General features: G+C 36.3%; 1 protein-coding gene across 2 annotated transcripts in view; it reads left to right on the top strand.

Annotated features, from left to right (window-relative positions):
* ATP6V1A (ATPase H+ transporting V1 subunit A) overlaps window positions 1–17424 on the top strand; it is a 56121-nt gene that overhangs the window by 19303 nt on the left and 19394 nt on the right. For both annotated transcript variants that reach the window (XM_014838623.3, XM_014838622.3), the window contains exons 2-8: window positions 5596–5690; window positions 7806–7934; window positions 10320–10534; window positions 10793–10930; window positions 12175–12326; window positions 16198–16360; window positions 16894–17002. In XM_014838623.3, the coding sequence (XP_014694109.1) occupies window positions 5606–5690; window positions 7806–7934; window positions 10320–10534; window positions 10793–10930; window positions 12175–12326; window positions 16198–16360; window positions 16894–17002 (991 nt within the window). In that variant the 5' untranslated portion in view covers window positions 5596–5605. The remainder of the gene's footprint in view (window positions 1–5595; window positions 5691–7805; window positions 7935–10319; window positions 10535–10792; window positions 10931–12174; window positions 12327–16197; window positions 16361–16893; window positions 17003–17424) is intronic.

The following is a 17424-nucleotide window of genomic DNA, read 5'->3' on the forward strand; positions in this document are numbered from 1 at the left end:
GTCACTAGGTGCAGGGTGCCCTGTAAAGAGTGTGAGTGTAGACAGGGCGGCTCTGCACCTGAGGCTGACCCTCAAGGGCTGACAGCTGGGATCATCCACTGACTGCATTTTCCTGTCCTTCCTTGAAGGGGAATCTGGGTGCTGCCTCTCTTATCTAATCTGGTGAAATTGCTGTCTTGAGGCAGAGACTTGGCCTCTGTACCATATAGGGTTGTTTAGATGGAAACAATAGAAATCAGCCTTGTTAATTTAGGAGGCAGAGAGTGCAGTGCTTAGAGAGCAGAGACTTCCAAGTCAGACTGCCTGCCTTCCAATCCCACCCTCTGCTTGCTAGTTTTGTGATCTTGGGCAGAGTTACTTAAATCTCTATTCTTTAGTTCCCCATTTGTAAAATGGAGGTGGTATTGGGGGTATGAAGTTATTCAGTAACTAGTCACTGAGTGCTTATTTTCTTTGCCCAGGGACTGTTTTCTTTGCCCTCAAGAAATTTCCATTCTAGGGAGTGATACAGATAGGAAAGAAGTAAATAAAAAAGAAAAATTTTAGCAGGCCTAGCCTCATGGCGTAGTGGTTAGCTTCAGAATGCTCCACTTTAGAAGCCTGGGTTTGGTTCCCAGGTGGAGACCTACACCACTTGGTGGTGGCCATACTGTGGTGGTGACCCACATAGAAAATAGAGGAAGATTGGCACAGATGTTAGCTCAGGGCAAATCTTCCTCAAGCAAAAAGAGGAAGATTAGCAACAGATGTTAGCTCAGGGCCAATCTTCTTCACATCCCCCCTCAAAAAATAGAAGCATCTTGATTTGCTATGTAAGAATATTAATCAGATGACTGCAAATTTGTAGATTTGGTGAAAAGCATTTCATGTAAATTTATATAATTATCACTTAGGCTCTTGATTATCTTATTAGTTTGATGTCACTGTTTCTAATGCTTGCTGTCTTTGGCATAAGTTGAACAATACATACCTAAAAATAAAAAAGTTAAAAACTATCATCAGTTCCCATGGTGGCTAGGATTGTACAGCTGAGTGATAAACCCACAAGGCAGCTGAATCATGAACAAAGCCATTTGATTTCCACTAATGATTGCTCATACATTTGTAGGCTCTCATTGTGGTTTTAAAGGAAAATATGTAAATACTTATTTTTAAAAATTAGAACAGATACCATTATTGCCTCATGAACTCTCTCCAGAACATCTTTGTGAACCTTAGGAGATTTGAAGCATCTGTAAGGAAGCTCTGTTGTATACTCAGATGCCTCCTTGTTCATCTTTCACATCTCAGCTTAGCCTCCTCGAAGGCAGTCCTGTGCTGCCCAAGTCCAGGTTAGATGCCCCTGCTTCGTGCTCTTCTACACCAGCCTGCACTGCTCCTAGAGAGCACGCACGTCACCGTATTGTAACTACCTGTTTGTCTTTTTATCCCACCAGCCCAGGGAGAGACTGTCTTACTCCATTATATTTTCAACCCATAATACAGCACCTGGCACATCATCAATGCTTAAAATAAAATCTATTTAGTTTTAGAAAATTAATTTATGGTAAAATATACATAATAGCTAAGAAAAAAACTAGGCCAGTGACTAGATTTGGTTCAAGTAGCAAGAAGATAAGAATACATTAGGCACTTTTTAGAAATTAAGCAATATTAGCTTGCACTAAGAGAGTGAAGTTAGTAGTCATCACTATTACTTTTCTGTTAGGCTTACTGTTAGGTGCCTCGCAACACCCCCATTAGATTTTACAGATGAGACGGGCTCTAAAGGTTGAAAGAATTTGATTTGCCCAAGAACACAACGTGTAAATTCCAACTCAGTCTGTCTGACTCAAAGCCTTGGTCTCTGTCTCTCAGTAAAAGGAAGGAACCAGAACAGATGAAGTGGTGCTCTTCAGTACTTACTCATATAACATTTAGAGTACTGTTTTTTATTTTGTTTGCTCTATTTTAAAAGGAACATGGACATCCTGAAATACTGCCAGAAAAGGGTAGCCTCCAAAGAGAAGGCTCTGAAAAAGATTATCCTTTGAGGGACAGTCGAAGGCACTAAAGAGAATTTCCTTAGAGAAGGAACATGCTTACTCTGGCTATGGTAGTTGGAAGAAACAGGGCCAGAGGGTAGAAGTTATGAGGAAGTAGATTTAAGTTGGATACAAGACAACTCTCTAAGAGATTTCTAAACATAGAATGGATTTTTCAAAATTGAAGCCCTGTTGAAATAGTGGTGATGAAATTTTTCTAAGCATTTAACTTTCACAAGAACATTTTAACAAGTTTGTAATTTAAACACAACTCAAGGGTGGGTGGCATTATTCTTATTTTTCAAATGGAGATAGTAAGAGATTTTGATTTGTCCAAGATCTCCTGCAGCGTGTCATTGGGAGAACCAGGATGTCCCAGGTCTGCTGACTCAAGATTTCATGCTATTTCTGCTTTAATAGGCAGATGACCATGTATCATGCATGCCATGTGGGAAATACCCGTATTTGGGGAAGAAGTTAGGCTGTATGATTACCAGGTTCTCTTCTGACTTTGAAAACCTTTGATTTTCTGAAGATTAAATTTTTTTTGTTGTTAGATTGGCACCTGAGCTAACATCTGTTGCCAATCTTCTGTTGCTGTTTTTTTTTCTTCCTCTCTCCAAAGCTCCCCAGTACATAGTTGTGTATTCTAGTTGTAGGTCCTTCTGGTTGTGCTATATGGGACGCCGCCTCAGCATGGCCGGATTAGCCGTGCCATGTCCACGCCCAGGATCCAAACTGGTGAAACCCTGGGCTGCAGAAGCGGAGTGTGTGAACTTAACCACTCGGCCACAGGGCCAGCCCCTGAAGATTAAAATTTGACCTCATTTGCTGATTCACTACTTCCTTGAAGATGTTGCCCAACTCATTTCCTAAATTAATGTTTGTCTTTAAACTTTTTTTCCCTGTTATCTAAGTAGTTTCTAGAAAAACTTGTTCCGTCTTTTTTTATTAAAGATTGGCACCTGGGCTAACAACTGTTGTCAATCTTCCTTTTTTTTTTTTAAGGATTGGCACCTGGGCTAACAACTGTTGCCAATCTTTTTTTTTTTTTTTCCCTGCTTTATCTCCCCAAACCCACCCTGTACACAGTTGTATATCTTAGTTGCAGGTCCTTCTAGTTGTGGGATGTGGGACACTGCCTCAACGTGGCCTGACGAGCGGTGCCATGTCTGCGCCCAGGATCTGAACCCTGGGCCACCGCAGCAGAGGGAGAGAACTTAACCACTCAGCAACGGAGCCGGCCCCTGTTCTGTCTTTTTATATTCCAGTCTTTTGCAGTCCCATACCTGCTTACCAACAGTCCCCTCTACTGCATCTTTAGGAAGTCGGAAAATCCTAGTAAACCAATTTCCCCTTTTCTTTACTTCCTCCCTCAACTGCCCTGCTTCCAACTTAATTTTCCTACTGAGGGAACCAAAATTCTTGTCTCCTTTATTGTGGCATTTGTGACTGTAGTAGCTGGTTTATTTTTTTCTAATTCAATTCCATTATTTCAAGTTACTTATGCCCTACCTTCATCTTTATCAATAAATCATCAAGCTGATGATGTCTGGTTTATCATCAATACCATCTTTAAGTTCTTGGTACTTTTATTGCCCCTTTCATCATATACTTTTCACTTGTAAGGTCTCCCGTATCTCCATGTGGTTTTGATCTTTGTTTTCACTCTTGCCTGTTTCTTTAATCACTCAGTTCTTCCTGTGAGCCCTGTCCACCATGCCCCTTCTGATGGGACAAAGTGTATCAAACGAGAACTCCATTGTTAAGGACTTCATTGTTATACTCCCCTCCCCAGTTCTTTGATATCTTGGTTAATGGATTACACTTGTGTTCTGTGGCGTCTATAGCTCTGTAGTGATCCTTCACAGGCTCCAGAAAGACTGAAAAACACTACTCAACCCTGCCTGAATTAATCCCCAATGCTCAGAGTTTGATTTTCCTCTCTTTCTGTATTCTATCTGGACTCAACTCAGTCAGCCTCAAAATTTACTTTCCAGCTACCTGTTCCCCCTACTGCATCCACATTGGTTTGTACTTCTCCCACTCCCAAATCAGTTCCTCCTCTCCCTGTAATGTGTTGTCATTTTGAACGCTTAAGTCATTTTGCTGTACAGTACGGTTGTTTAAAGCCAGCGAAAGCTCCTTTTCTTCATAATCCTTGTTCCCTAAGTTTAACATGGTGCTTTTTCCTTGGTAGGAGTTCAGTAAACATTTGATAAATTGAATTCCATTGACGCTCAAGCCATAACTATTCCAGAACTTTTCAACTTCTCATCATGCCTGCATTCCCTTTTCTACTTTAATCTGTTTGATTAATTAAGCATCATTCTTCTCATAACAGTTCTTCCTTAATCTTTTGTTTGTAGGATAAAGTCCACTTGGCATTCATTTCAAGACCTACAAATTAGTCTTTCTCTACCTTCCCATCCTTATTTCTCACTGTTGCCCTATTGTAAATGTTTTATTCCAGTTAGGCTGGTCTATTAACTATTTCTGGACATTTAATTTTCATTCTCTTGTTTTTGTTATTTCCCCACCTAAATGGTGTCCTTCTTTGCTGTCCTCCTTTTCTTAATTTATGCTAATTCTGCCTGACCTTTAAGATAAATTCCCTAAACATTCTCATCTTTGAACTTTTAGTAAATAAGTCTGTATATATTATTTGGCACTTTATTAGTTAGTGATCTGTGACTCTTCCCTTATGGGTTTTTCCAGACATTATTTAGCTATTTTTATGTACATCTTTATCTCCCTTATTAAAGTGTCAGTAATTATTGAGTTAGACCAGCAGTCAATAAACTTTCTACTTTGGGATCCTCAACCAATTTTCTATTTGGTCTTGAATAGTTTATTCTTTGGGTTTTTCAGATTGCACATCTATAAAGTAAAGAAGCTGAACTGAATTTCTTAAATTGTTTTGTGTTCTGCTAAAAAAGAAAAAAAAGGGAAAATGATCCCAGAAAAAATTTAAAGAAAATAATACATTTAAAAAATTATAAATGTAAGATGTAATTTGTTATATGGTGAAAAAAAAAAATCAGGGAAGGAGAGAGGTATGTTGCAATTTTAAATAGATGGGCACAGAAGCCTCTCAGAGAAGGTGACAGTGAGTAAAGACCTGAAGGAGGCATAGGAGCAGATATCTGGGAGAAGAGTACTCCGGGCAACGGGAGTGGAATGTACAAAGGCCCTCAGGCAGAGTGTATGTGTGTGTTTGAGACCTGGCAGAGTTCATTGTATATAAGGGAAAGAGTAGTTGAGAGGAGGTTAAAGAGATAATGGGAGAGAGGGCAAGATGTAGGGCTGGAGAAGCCATTGGAAAGACTTCACACTGTTACACTCCTTGGTATTTCCTCTGGAATACTTTGCATAGGGATATATAATTCTGAATTTCAATTACTGTAGACCATCCAGGAATGAGGTACTTTCAATCAAATTTTAAGGATTTTATATTTTACTTTAAAGAAGTGGTAATAACTCAAGAGTACACCAAAGATGAGTGTTGACTACCTATATTGGTTCTTTTGCTTTAGTGTTTGTAATTATAACTTAATTTTTCTTACCATAGGTAAATTAACATGATGGATTTCTCCAAGCTACCCAAAATACTCGATGAAGAAAAAGAAAGCACATTTGGTTATGTGCATGGGGTCTCAGGACCTGGTAAGTAATACACGATAATCTCAATAGTAAAGATTCCTGTCTTCAATTAATGTCTTTTCAAGGTATTTTAGGTAGAAATACACAAGTTTCTGTTCACCTACATAAATTCTGTCTGTCCTTAAAGATTTCATAGCTGTGAAAAGACTGAAGTAATACTTCCATCATAAGGCGTCCTCTAGCACTCATTGTCTAAATTTGATCATTATTGAGGTACTAATTTGTGATATCCTGTTTGTTATGTAAATGTATAATCAGTGTTGAGAGTTTCACCTAAATGTCTTAATGTTTTTGTTAAATCTGGAGTAAAAAGGCTATGAAGTTTATAGCGCTTAGTATATAATACCTTGCAGATAATAGGCGTTCATAAATATCCATTAATGTTTGAACTTTAGTAATCATTTTCAGAGCATTTCTCAGCAATATCAACCTTGACTCTTTGCAAATATAAATCCTTCTGAATGGTTATTTCAGATATCACATAACTAGCTACCTGTGGGAAAGAAGTCTTATGACATGATAATGATAACAGAAAGCAGTTTTAAACTTTATGTTTATTCTGCCAAAACTTGAGGTCCTGCATTTTTACTAATAAATCTCCTTCTAGTATTCATTTTGTTATTCCGCACTCTCACTGCAAAGTGTAATTCAGTTTCCATAGGTAAAAGTTGTTCATTGATTTGTAATCCTTACTGCCATGCAAATTCATTTTTCCTTATGTCTTTTTATAAACCTCATGCTCTAGTCTTTTTCTTGTTCTAATCACAGTGGAGATGATGACCCTTTTTTGGTGTTTAAGCAAATGAAGACTATCAATCACTGTGCCTCTTTTTTCTCCCCAGGAAGCTTCTATGCTTAGAATTTGTGTTTGAGCTTGAACTCATTGGCAAATACATTTCACTGTTTTCAATCGCTTTTGCCATTTAGAGAAATAATTTTCCCCTTGATGATCATAAAGGTTTTTAGGAAAGACAGGCTACATACAAGAACTTATAGGGGAAAGGCAAGAGAATACCATCAAAATAGTTTAAGTAAAAATATTTTTCTTAGACTTGTAATAAATTGCTCCTGGAACCTATTTATAATTCTTAAGTACTTAACAAGATAATAGAGAAATGGCATACTTTTTGGTTTATGAAATATGATTTAAAATTTTAGTTATCTCTGGCATTTCAATGCATCTTAATTATTCTTATGTATTAGGTGTACAGGTAAATATTTATGAAATAAATCTTCATTGTTCTAACACAAGTTAATCAATATTGATATTTTAATAGTTTCCACTTGAATATTACCTAATGTGTAGTCTAATTAACTGTATCAGAAGGCTAAATATTAAAAATAGGTTTATTCCTACACGTATCTGAAAATGTGCAACCTTCCATCCCTGCCAGAAAAGTAATTTTTGCTTACTGGACAGTGTAGTCCAAAAAAGTAAGTACAAATTCTGCTTCAGTATTTTTAAGAAATAGGTATTCTTAATCAGGACTTCACCCAGTGGTGGTGAAGAATTATAAACATCCTTATGAGCTATGAAAATAGTTTGTAGATGTATGTATGAGTTGTTCTAGGTAGAACTGTCATTAGTTTATCAAAACAGTCCATGTCCCAGAATAGTTTAAGAGCCACTGGTAGAAAGTGTTAAAAGATAAAGATGTTGTTTTAGATACTATTTCTTGAAGGAATAGTGACAGCACAGCAAACTGATAATTGTGTGGCGTTCTGCCATGCCACTAGCTAAAGCTCTTGTTCCACTTTTAGTTTTAAAGTGTTTTTTATTCCAAAACCTGTCACTCCATGTATGATAGCAGCCTGGATTAAGTAAAACGTGTCTCAGTGCCACTAGGTAAGAGTTTGCCATATGGAACTTCCAACTTTTTCAAAATAGTTTTCATGTGTATTATGTAAATAAATAAGCTTTCACCTAACAAATTTATTTTGTTTACCTCTGTGTCATAGGCTAAAAATGCATCTTTTTTGTGAAATTTCGTGTGTTCCACAGTTTTTTTTCTTATGAATATATGAGAGAAGTGTATTATTGGATTTGTTGGATGTTTTAATTATCTGTAACTACTCACAGAGTCTTAAGTCATCAGAATACTTGTTGGTTCTTTTCAGTGGTTACAGCCTGTGACATGGCAGGTGCAGCCATGTATGAGCTGGTGAGAGTGGGCCACAGCGAGCTGGTTGGAGAGATCATCCGATTGGAGGGTGACATGGCTACTATCCAGGTGTATGAAGAAACTTGTATCCTTTTTGGTTCAATTTCTTGCCACTGTCTACAAGTCAGAAGTTAAGGATTTATGGCAAAGGTAGAAACAGCAACAACCAATGGTATCAGAAGCCTGAAATGTTGGTGTTGTGAAGAAATCTGATTTATACAGGAGTTTATTGAAGAAAGGTACGAGGAATTAGTGCTCTTATTTTAGGAAATTAGTTTTGTCTTCTAAACTCTCATTGCTCTTAATATTTCTAGTGAAATATGTTTTACTCTTATAAAGTTCACCAACTTTAGGGGGAACTAATTAAGAATTCTTCTTCAGAAGGAAGATATTGTAGAAGAAAGCATAAACAGAAAAACAGCACTGATATGTTTAGATAAAATTCTCCAATCATGATTTCTCTTTAAAATAGTAAATCCCTGAATAAGTCAGTCACCACTTTATCTTTATTCTAATAGATCACACTGGGTGTCTTGTTACACTATAGCTTTAGCACTAGGGAATCTTTATTATTTGTTTGGTTACCATAATTTTGGATTTTAACATAGTAATTATTTTAAATTTGCAATGAAAAAGAGATAAATGGTTAGGCTTTGTGAAGAGGAACTACTTTTTTTCTTTTTGCTTCATTTATGTATTTTACTTAGATTGATTCTCAAGATTAGCATTAATTCTTTGGCTATTTAATTAAGATTTATTTGGTAGAACCATTTTGCTGTACTAAAGTACATGCTTGCAGGTAACTGTTCTTTCTGTGAGTATTGGGGTGCTAATTCAAAGCATAATCATCCAAAAAATGTAAATGAAATTAGAAGTCTTTGTAGCTAAGAAATCAAAAGTATTTTTTTTCTACTGTTAGCGTTATCTTTTATTTAATCTTTTACATGGTTTGAAGATTTAAAATAAACAAATGAACATATGTACAGTGACAACCCTCCCCACATATGTCACCTTGTACTGGCCAGTTTCACACACACACATATACATGCACGTAGCCACTTTTATTGGTTCTTTTTAGTCTATATCCTTCCTGTTTGTTAATTGAATATATGAACCAAGATAAGTATGTATTTTTATTTTTCTTCGCTTTTTTCCTCAAAAGATACCATATATGCACTGTTCTGCACCTTGCTTTTTTTACTTAAAAATGTATATATCGTGGAAGGTGGATAGATACATGATAAATACAGTAAACTGTTAATGATAGAGTCTAACTGGTAGATGTAGGGGAGTTCAGTTTCAACTTTGCTGTAGGTTTGAAAAATTTCATATCAAATATTGAAATGAAAATATATTTTGGAAATCTTTCTAGAGCAATTCATAGAAGCGCCTATTCTTTTTTACAGCTACGTAGAATTCCAACATATGAATATACCATCATTTATTAATCAGTCTCTTGATAGAAATTTTGGTTGTTTCCAGTCTTTTGTTTTTACAAACAGTGTTACAGTATAACTATAGTATGAATTCATAGACGTTGGATTCTTGGGTCAAGGTTTGTGCATTTTAAATTTTGATAGGTATTGCTATCAATAAAAGTTGTACTGATTTTACGCCTATCAACAAGTATGTGAGATCAAGGCAGATTCAGTGTGCTTATTTGCAAGTTTTATTCTTTTTCTTTTCAAAACCACTTCTTAATTCTTAAGATTTTAAGTTTTGTCCAGGTACTAATATCCTTTTAGGGAGACTGCTGTTCCTCAGCAGTATAGTTGAAACAATGTATTAAGGAGAGGGTTTTGCTTCTGTTTTTATCTTGTTCCCAAACTGTGAACCAAGGCATTCTGAGCAGCTGCAGCAAACTCATTAGGTACCCCAGGATATTTTGAATTGTTGAGGTTCACATGGGAATATTAGACACCTTGCAGACACCACATGAACTAGTAGCTTAAGATAATAAACAGTTTCATTATTCGGCTGCACTATATTTTTGTCGATGATGTCATATTTTTGCAAAGCTGAATTTTGTCAATTGCTAAGCTAAATAGCAAGTATCATATGAAAATGAATGTGGAACAGGTATTCAGTCTGATTCCAAGGTTTGAAAATTGTGCAGTGCGCAATAGGCACATACTTCCCATTTGTAAGAATTGAGGTTATTTAAAAATGAAATTAAAATATTTTTTTCTTTCAAATTATATTTTTCTTTCAAAGTGCTACTCAATTGTTAGGACATACATGTTTAGTAAGTTGTTTGGACATAGCCATTTAATAAATGGAATTATTAGATATATCTTTTGTCATAGATCACTGTGAAAAAGTTACTGAAACACGAAGGATGCTGTGAACTGAGAGTTTGAGAATCTCTGTTTTAGCTCCTTAAGTATCATTTCCCTGTTAAACTGTGGTATTTCCTTCTTATAGTAGCTCTAAACTTTGATAGTAAGTTTTCCTTAACAATTGTTTCTAGCTGGCGTGTGTGTTGGGGATCCTGTTCTCCGCACTGGTAAACCCCTCTCGGTAGAGCTTGGTCCTGGCATTATGGGAGCCATTTTTGATGGTATTCAAAGACCTTTGTCAGATATCAGCAGTCAGACCCAAAGTATCTACATTCCCAGAGGAGTAAATGTGTCTGCTCTCAGCAGAGATGTCAAATGGGATTTCACACCTTGCAAAAACCTGCGGGTATGTCTTTGTAACCAAGATTTCTGAAATTGGTGAAAGAATGTGAAATGGATGTTTAGTGAACTATTTTGTACTCTTAGTCCAGATAAAAATAGACCACAGAAGCATAATTTAAATTTTTACTTGAATACACTAGAAGGATTATGGAACTAATATATTTCATTGATAAGTGAGGCAAATGATTTAAATAATAGCAGCAAGGATGAGTCTACTTGATGTTTATTTGAACATTAAACAGCAAATACATTTGTTCTCTAGGTTGGCAGTCATATCACTGGTGGAGATATTTATGGAATTGTCAATGAGAACTCACTCATCAAACACAAAATCATGTTACCCCCACGAAACAGAGGAACCGTAACTTACATTGCTCCACCTGGAAATTACGATACCTCTGTAAGTATCATAGGAACTTTTATCTCACAGAGTGACTCTACTTATATAGGATAGTTGCCCAGTTTTAGTGCCATAGTTATAGAGTTGATATTTAATATGTAGGTTTTAAGTAACTTCTATAATTACTTATTTAAGTTTTTTTTTAAACTTGCGCTTGGGAATACAAAAAGCAGAACGTACTGTTTCTTTTTTGAGAGAGATATCTAGTATAATATTTTCCTACCTTCTTAACTTATGCTACATTATTTAAAGCCCTGATTCTTTAGGCATAGAGTACTCTTTGATTTTAATTGTCAATCTATACTCACATAATTAATTATATAATAGATTATATGGATTCTTAACTTTGGGTGAGCCATTTAAAACATAATGTTACTGATAATCATATCATATCAAATATAGTAGACCCATAATAGTCTTTGTGGGTGTGAAGATAACTTTATGGAGGAGAGCATCGTAACATATAATTTTTTCCCGATAAAATGTGATAAAAGATAACAGTTTTCTAATAATTTCACAAGAATAAATCTGTGCTCGATAACATATAAGGAACAAGAGTTAAGATTAGCATTCTGGGCAGTCAGCTAGCTCTCCTCCCTAGCTTAGAGACTCACTCACTTGTACATGGAAGAACCTCTCTGAAGTAGACAATTCAGATTCATGTATCAACAAAATTACAGATTTCTATAGGTCTATGGACTTTGGGATTGTTTGTGAATAGTTGAAACCATTTCACTATTCATACGTGTTAGAGAATTACTCACTATCCTTTTGCTTTTGTAAATATTTAAAAATATTTCACTTTATTAAATATTTTAGGGGTCTTAATAGCTAAGTATTTTTCATTAAAGCAGCATAAAAACATAATAATAAAGTAAGCAAAACAAAGAAGGGAAAGTAAATGATGCAAGCTTTCATTTCTTCCCTCCCCCAGTCCCAGGAGTAGCTTCTGTATCCTTCAAGATTCCTCCCTATGCATATCTGTGTAATTTAACCATTTCTCTATTACTTGAGATACCTCTCTCTCAAAAACTCCTGAATTTTTTATCATTAAAACAGTAATAAATGCACCTCGTTAAAAAATTTAGAACTGTATATAAAGGTTTACAATAAAAAGTATAAAGCTCTCTCCCTACTTGCATGCACCACCTCTCTACCCCCAAGAGAAATCTTGGTTACTTTGATTTAGAGGAAGAAATGTTGATAAATTTGACTGTACTTCAAATCCTGCTGTGTTTTTATAGGATGTTGTCTTGGAGCTTGAATTTGAAGGTGTAAAGGAGAAGTTTAGCATGGTCCAAGTATGGCCTGTACGTCAAGTTCGTCCTGTCACCGAGAAGCTGCCAGCTAATCATCCTCTGTTGACTGGGCAGAGAGTCCTCGATGCCCTTTTTCCGTGAGTTTGAGCTGTGTCCCGTGATTTTCCCTCAGAGTTATTAATTATATGTGCTTATTGTTTCACTTCTTTATAGATAAAGGTTTTATGTGCTAATCCTATAATAAATTTTATCTAGAAAAATAATAGTGAATTAGTTAAATTTATTTATGTATTGCCAATTCTTATTATAGAGTCAAACCATGGAAGACTTCTTTTTTTCACAAGTACAAAAGGAAAACATTATTTCTAAAACTTTCTGAAAAAATAAAATTTCCAGAAGAAAAGCTCTGCCAAAACAATTTAACTATCTTTCTTAAATTATCCTAGGATTAGTAGACTGGTCTTACTATAAGTTGATGATTTCTAAAATCAGCTGGGCTCTCTATGCTTATAAGAAAGCCAGCAATCTTTCTTAATTTGTAGTCTGCTGTTTGCCATTTTCCTCATCTTAAAAACCGCCTTTCTCGGGGCCAGCCCCGTGGCCAAGTGGTTAAGTTTGCACACTCCGCTGAGGCAGCTCAGGGTTTCCCCGGTTTGGATCCTGGGCATGGATATGGCACTGCTCGTCTGGCCATGTTGAGGCAGCGTCCCACATGCCACAACTAGAAGGACCTGCAACTAAGATATACAACTATGTACGGGGGTGGTTTGGGGAGATAAAGCAGAAAAAGAAAAAAGAGAAGATTGGCAACAGTTGTTAGCTCAGGTGCCAATCTATAAGGAAAAAAAAAACCGCCTTTCTCTTTAAATGTCAGGCTTCACCGTATCCTGCTTTACTTTCAACAAATAACTTCATCATTTAATTCACAGAAGAGACTGAAGCGATGATAGAGTAACTCCTTCAACCTCTGATCACCAACCCGTATCATCCCATTTACCCTTCAACCCCTTACCCTTCAGACCTGCTCTCCGAGTTGTTCTATTACTCTCTCATGAGATCTTCTGTCCTTTGACTCTTATTAGTCAGCACCTTCTGTGTCCATATCCTTCATTATCCAACTTAAACTTCATAGTCTATCACTTTTATGAACGTTTGCCAGTCTGCTAAATTTTTCTGTTCCTTTGTCTTCTGTCACACCCACCTGGCAAAATCTCAACTGTGAATCAGTCCAGCTATCTCCTCTTTCCAAGTCTGCACACAGGCTGCTAAGGAAATAAAACGATCAGTGCAAGTTGGTATCTCACTACTGTGTAGCAATCCTTTTAAATTTCCCTAATCATCGTTCTCCTGCCCTCCTCAGGGGCTGTTTCAAACCTCTCCACTTGCCTCAGTCTTCAACTCCACTCTTCTTTCTTCATTCTCAACAGATGATCCTGCCAGATCCTTCACAGAGAAATTAGAAGCCATCAGATCTGAAACAGCTGCAGTTAATGTACATTCCCATTCAGCTCTTCTTCCTTTCCTCTTTCTGGAGCTTATCCCACCTCACGTCTCCTCAGAGACCTCCATCTATAAGTTATCTTCCTTTATCTCTCACCTAATGAAAAAAGATTTCACCCTCTACCCTTTTCCCCCTCTCTACCTTCCACTGCTTTTCGTCTTCGCAGCCAAACCTCTTAAAAAAATCAATTAGTTGTCTCCACTTTTCCCACTCTAATTCACTGTACCACTCTGCCTTTGGCTCCATCACTCAATTGGAACTGCTCTCGCTAACATCATAGTCACTCCCATAATGATAATTCAATAACTAAGTTTTAGTATTTTTTTAATTCCTACAACTTTGGATATTGCTTTCTACTCCTTCCTCTTTGAAACACCCTCTTTCTTTGTTCTTCCTGTTAGCTTCTGTCCACAAGTTGTTATTCTCTGTTGCAGGTTCTTTCTCCTTTAATTTTGATGTTTCTTAGAGTTTTTCCCCTCTTCTATGGCTTCCTCTCTCCTCATTATATATATTACCCTCTGTGGATGACTTCGTCCACTCTCCTGACTTAAATATTCATCTATATGTGATGATTCCTAAATCTGTATCTTCATCCCAGATCTCTTCTGAGTTCCAGACTCATATATCCACTTCTGATTATATTTCTCCTTTTGAATGTCTTACAGGTGCCTCAAAGTCAGTATGTTCAAAACTAAAATTATGCCCTTAATCACCACTCCCTTCCCTGAAACTTGCTCATCTTTCTTTGTTGCCTCTCTCAACAAATGTCATTATCATCCATCCAGTGAATGCCTGATCTAGAATCTAAGACTTCTCTCAAGGATCATTCTTACCCTCCCGCATCTAATTATTGAACAAGTGCTTTTATTCTATTCCCTAAATATTTTTTATCTACGTCTTTTATCCCTTCTCCATAACCATAATTGTTATACCCTAATTCCTGCAGTAATCACATTTACTCAGACTTCCTACCTTCAGTCTTGTCTTCTTTTTAAGTGGTTATCTATATTGCATAGTGATCCATCCAAAACGCACATCTGATCTTGCACTGTTTTGCTTAAAACCCTTAAGTGCTCTTCATTACTCTTTTAAAACAAATACATACTCTAACTCCTTACAAAGCCACCCATAATCTGGCTGTTGCTCACCTTCCAGTATTGTCTCAGCTGCTTAACTGCCCAACTGCTTCCTTTATGTGCCATCTTCGAGGCATACTGAAGGATTTTGAATTTATCAAGCAATGCTCCCTCTTGCCACTGGACCTTTAGGCATGCTGTTCCCTCTGCTTGGAATGTTATTTCCCTTTTTCTGGCTAATTTCTGTTTCGGTTTGGGTCTTACCTTCTTTCAAGAATTATTTCCTAACTTCACTTCAATCCATTGTCAGACTTTGCACCCTTTCCTATGTACCTCCATAGCACCTTGGGTGTTTTCTATGATAACACTTTTCACATTGGATTGCGGAACTTAAGGTTAAAAGTGATTTGAAAGAGGTATACAAAGCCGTGGGATGGATGGACATGCCTTCTTTGTCAAAGTCACTGAAAGGTTTGGAGGAGAAAAAAATCTTAATGCACATTAGTTATATTGAAAAAAAGTAGTATTATTATTAAGGATGCAGTGTTTCTGTGAATTTTATGATAAAACACCATAATACAAAGAAATTTCCCTTAGCATTGCATCTCATTTCTCCTGGCCAGATCTTCCTCCTCCCTCGCACACACTCACTGTATGAACGCACACACACACACACACACACACACACACCCCTATGACATTCACTTTCCTCTGCCCTTAAGGATATTTCACTCTTCACTACCACTTTTTAGGGAAGGTTTGAAAATATTTGCTAAATAGTACTGTAATCACCTGCTGACTCTCAGTTTACCCCACTGGAATGTAAGTTGTGTGAGTACAGAAACATGGCTTTCTTGTTTGCTGCTGTCTCTCCAGCATCTCCAGCACAGTTTTAGTAGGTAGGGAGTACTTCATAAAAAGTCATTGAATGGGTAGACGGGGATTGACTTAACACCTTAACAAAAGTCTTTGTTCTTGAACCTTTATAGCAAAATATGAATTTCTTAGGTCTTCTTATTTTTTCCTTAGAAGACAACTTTCAAAAGTTATTCATGTTTTTCTTTCAGCTTTAATTCCTATATTGTCCTTTCATGAACTAATTTATGTAAGCATTGAGAATATCATTAGTACTTTTTATTTATCTTATTTTCGTATCCCTCTTCCCCAGGTACCTTAAGGAATATACTTTCAATTTTCAGCTATTAAAGATGATAGAGATGATTAATGATAATAAAAAACATACACTACTATAGGTACAAACTAAGGGAGCAATTACTGTGTCTTTATCTGTATATCTGTCTTTGTATCTATAGATACAGATGAAAATATTTCAAAGTGCTTGCTTTCTTTATATTTGTGTGTCACTTACCTACTTCATTTATTAGTATTTTTAGCAAGTATAGTAATTCACACTTTGTTTTCTTTGTTTAGATGTGTACAGGGAGGAACTACTGCAATCCCTGGGGCTTTTGGCTGTGGAAAGACAGTGATATCTCAGTCTCTCTCCAAGTATTCCAACAGTGATGTGATTATCTATGTAGGATGTGGGGAAAGAGGAAACGAGATGTCTGAAGTCCTCCGGGACTTCCCAGAGGTCTGTGTATATAAAGCTTCAAATGCTTTTCTAGAGAAAATACCACTCATCAACTTTCACTGGCAATTAATAAAGCTTTGTGATAGATTTGGAGCAATGCTCTCGTTTGTCAACGGTATTTTAAGGAATTTTCTAATTATATTTGTGATTCAATTTGTATATTCAAGGAAAGGAATTTGAATTTTTCAGTCAAACACTTGGAAGTTTCTTTTTGTGGACTGGTGGTTTTCAGTTATTGGGGAAAGATAATAGACAAAACATTTATAGATGAGAACTTTATATTAGGCTTTGTATCTACTAGGTTATTATAGTAATATTGCTTTTTCCATAAAATAATGGAATTCATTTGTGAAATGGAAATAATGCCTATCTTCTTTGCAGCACAGTGGGGCAGAGAGAAGAGGTTGGAGTGATGGGGAATATTACTTTGGGAACACTGATTATGAGGGGTTTTATATAAACAAGTTGTGAAAAAGGGACAGAAATGTTCTCTTTAGAAATTAGAGGATCACTAATAGATTGTTTACCTCCAGCTCACGATGGAAGTTGACGGTAAGGTGGAGTCAATTATGAAGAGGACAGCATTGGTAGCCAATACCTCCAACATGCCTGTTGCTGCTAGAGAAGCCTCTATTTATACTGGTGAGTGTGTGAGTTAGAATAAAAGCAATTCACATCTCTTCTTAGGTTTGAAGCTAGCACCAAAGATTTTCTTTTCCAAAGAACTTTTCTTTCATTCTCGAATACTTCTTTACCTACAACCATATTCCTAGCTTTTAAAAAATATTTTACTTACTACATCTTGAGAATATGTCAATATAAGATGTTTATAGAGCTGCCCCAATCTTTTTAGTGACCATAAAATAATATATCTTCTACCACCGTTTTGTGTGAGGTTTTTTTTTTGTTACGTGTTTTACCATTGATCTAACTCTGAATATACTTGTATAACTTGAATTATCAGCTTTGAATTATTATATTTTGACTGCTGAATATAAAAGATAAGAAAATCAGTATGTTTGTGTATTAGCTTTCATCTTTGTTCCCACTTGTATCCCAGCTTT

The sequence above is a fragment of the Equus asinus genome, chromosome 5, assembly GCF_041296235.1.
Source record: "Equus asinus isolate D_3611 breed Donkey chromosome 5, EquAss-T2T_v2, whole genome shotgun sequence".
Classification (NCBI taxonomy): domain Eukaryota; kingdom Metazoa; phylum Chordata; class Mammalia; order Perissodactyla; family Equidae; genus Equus; species Equus asinus.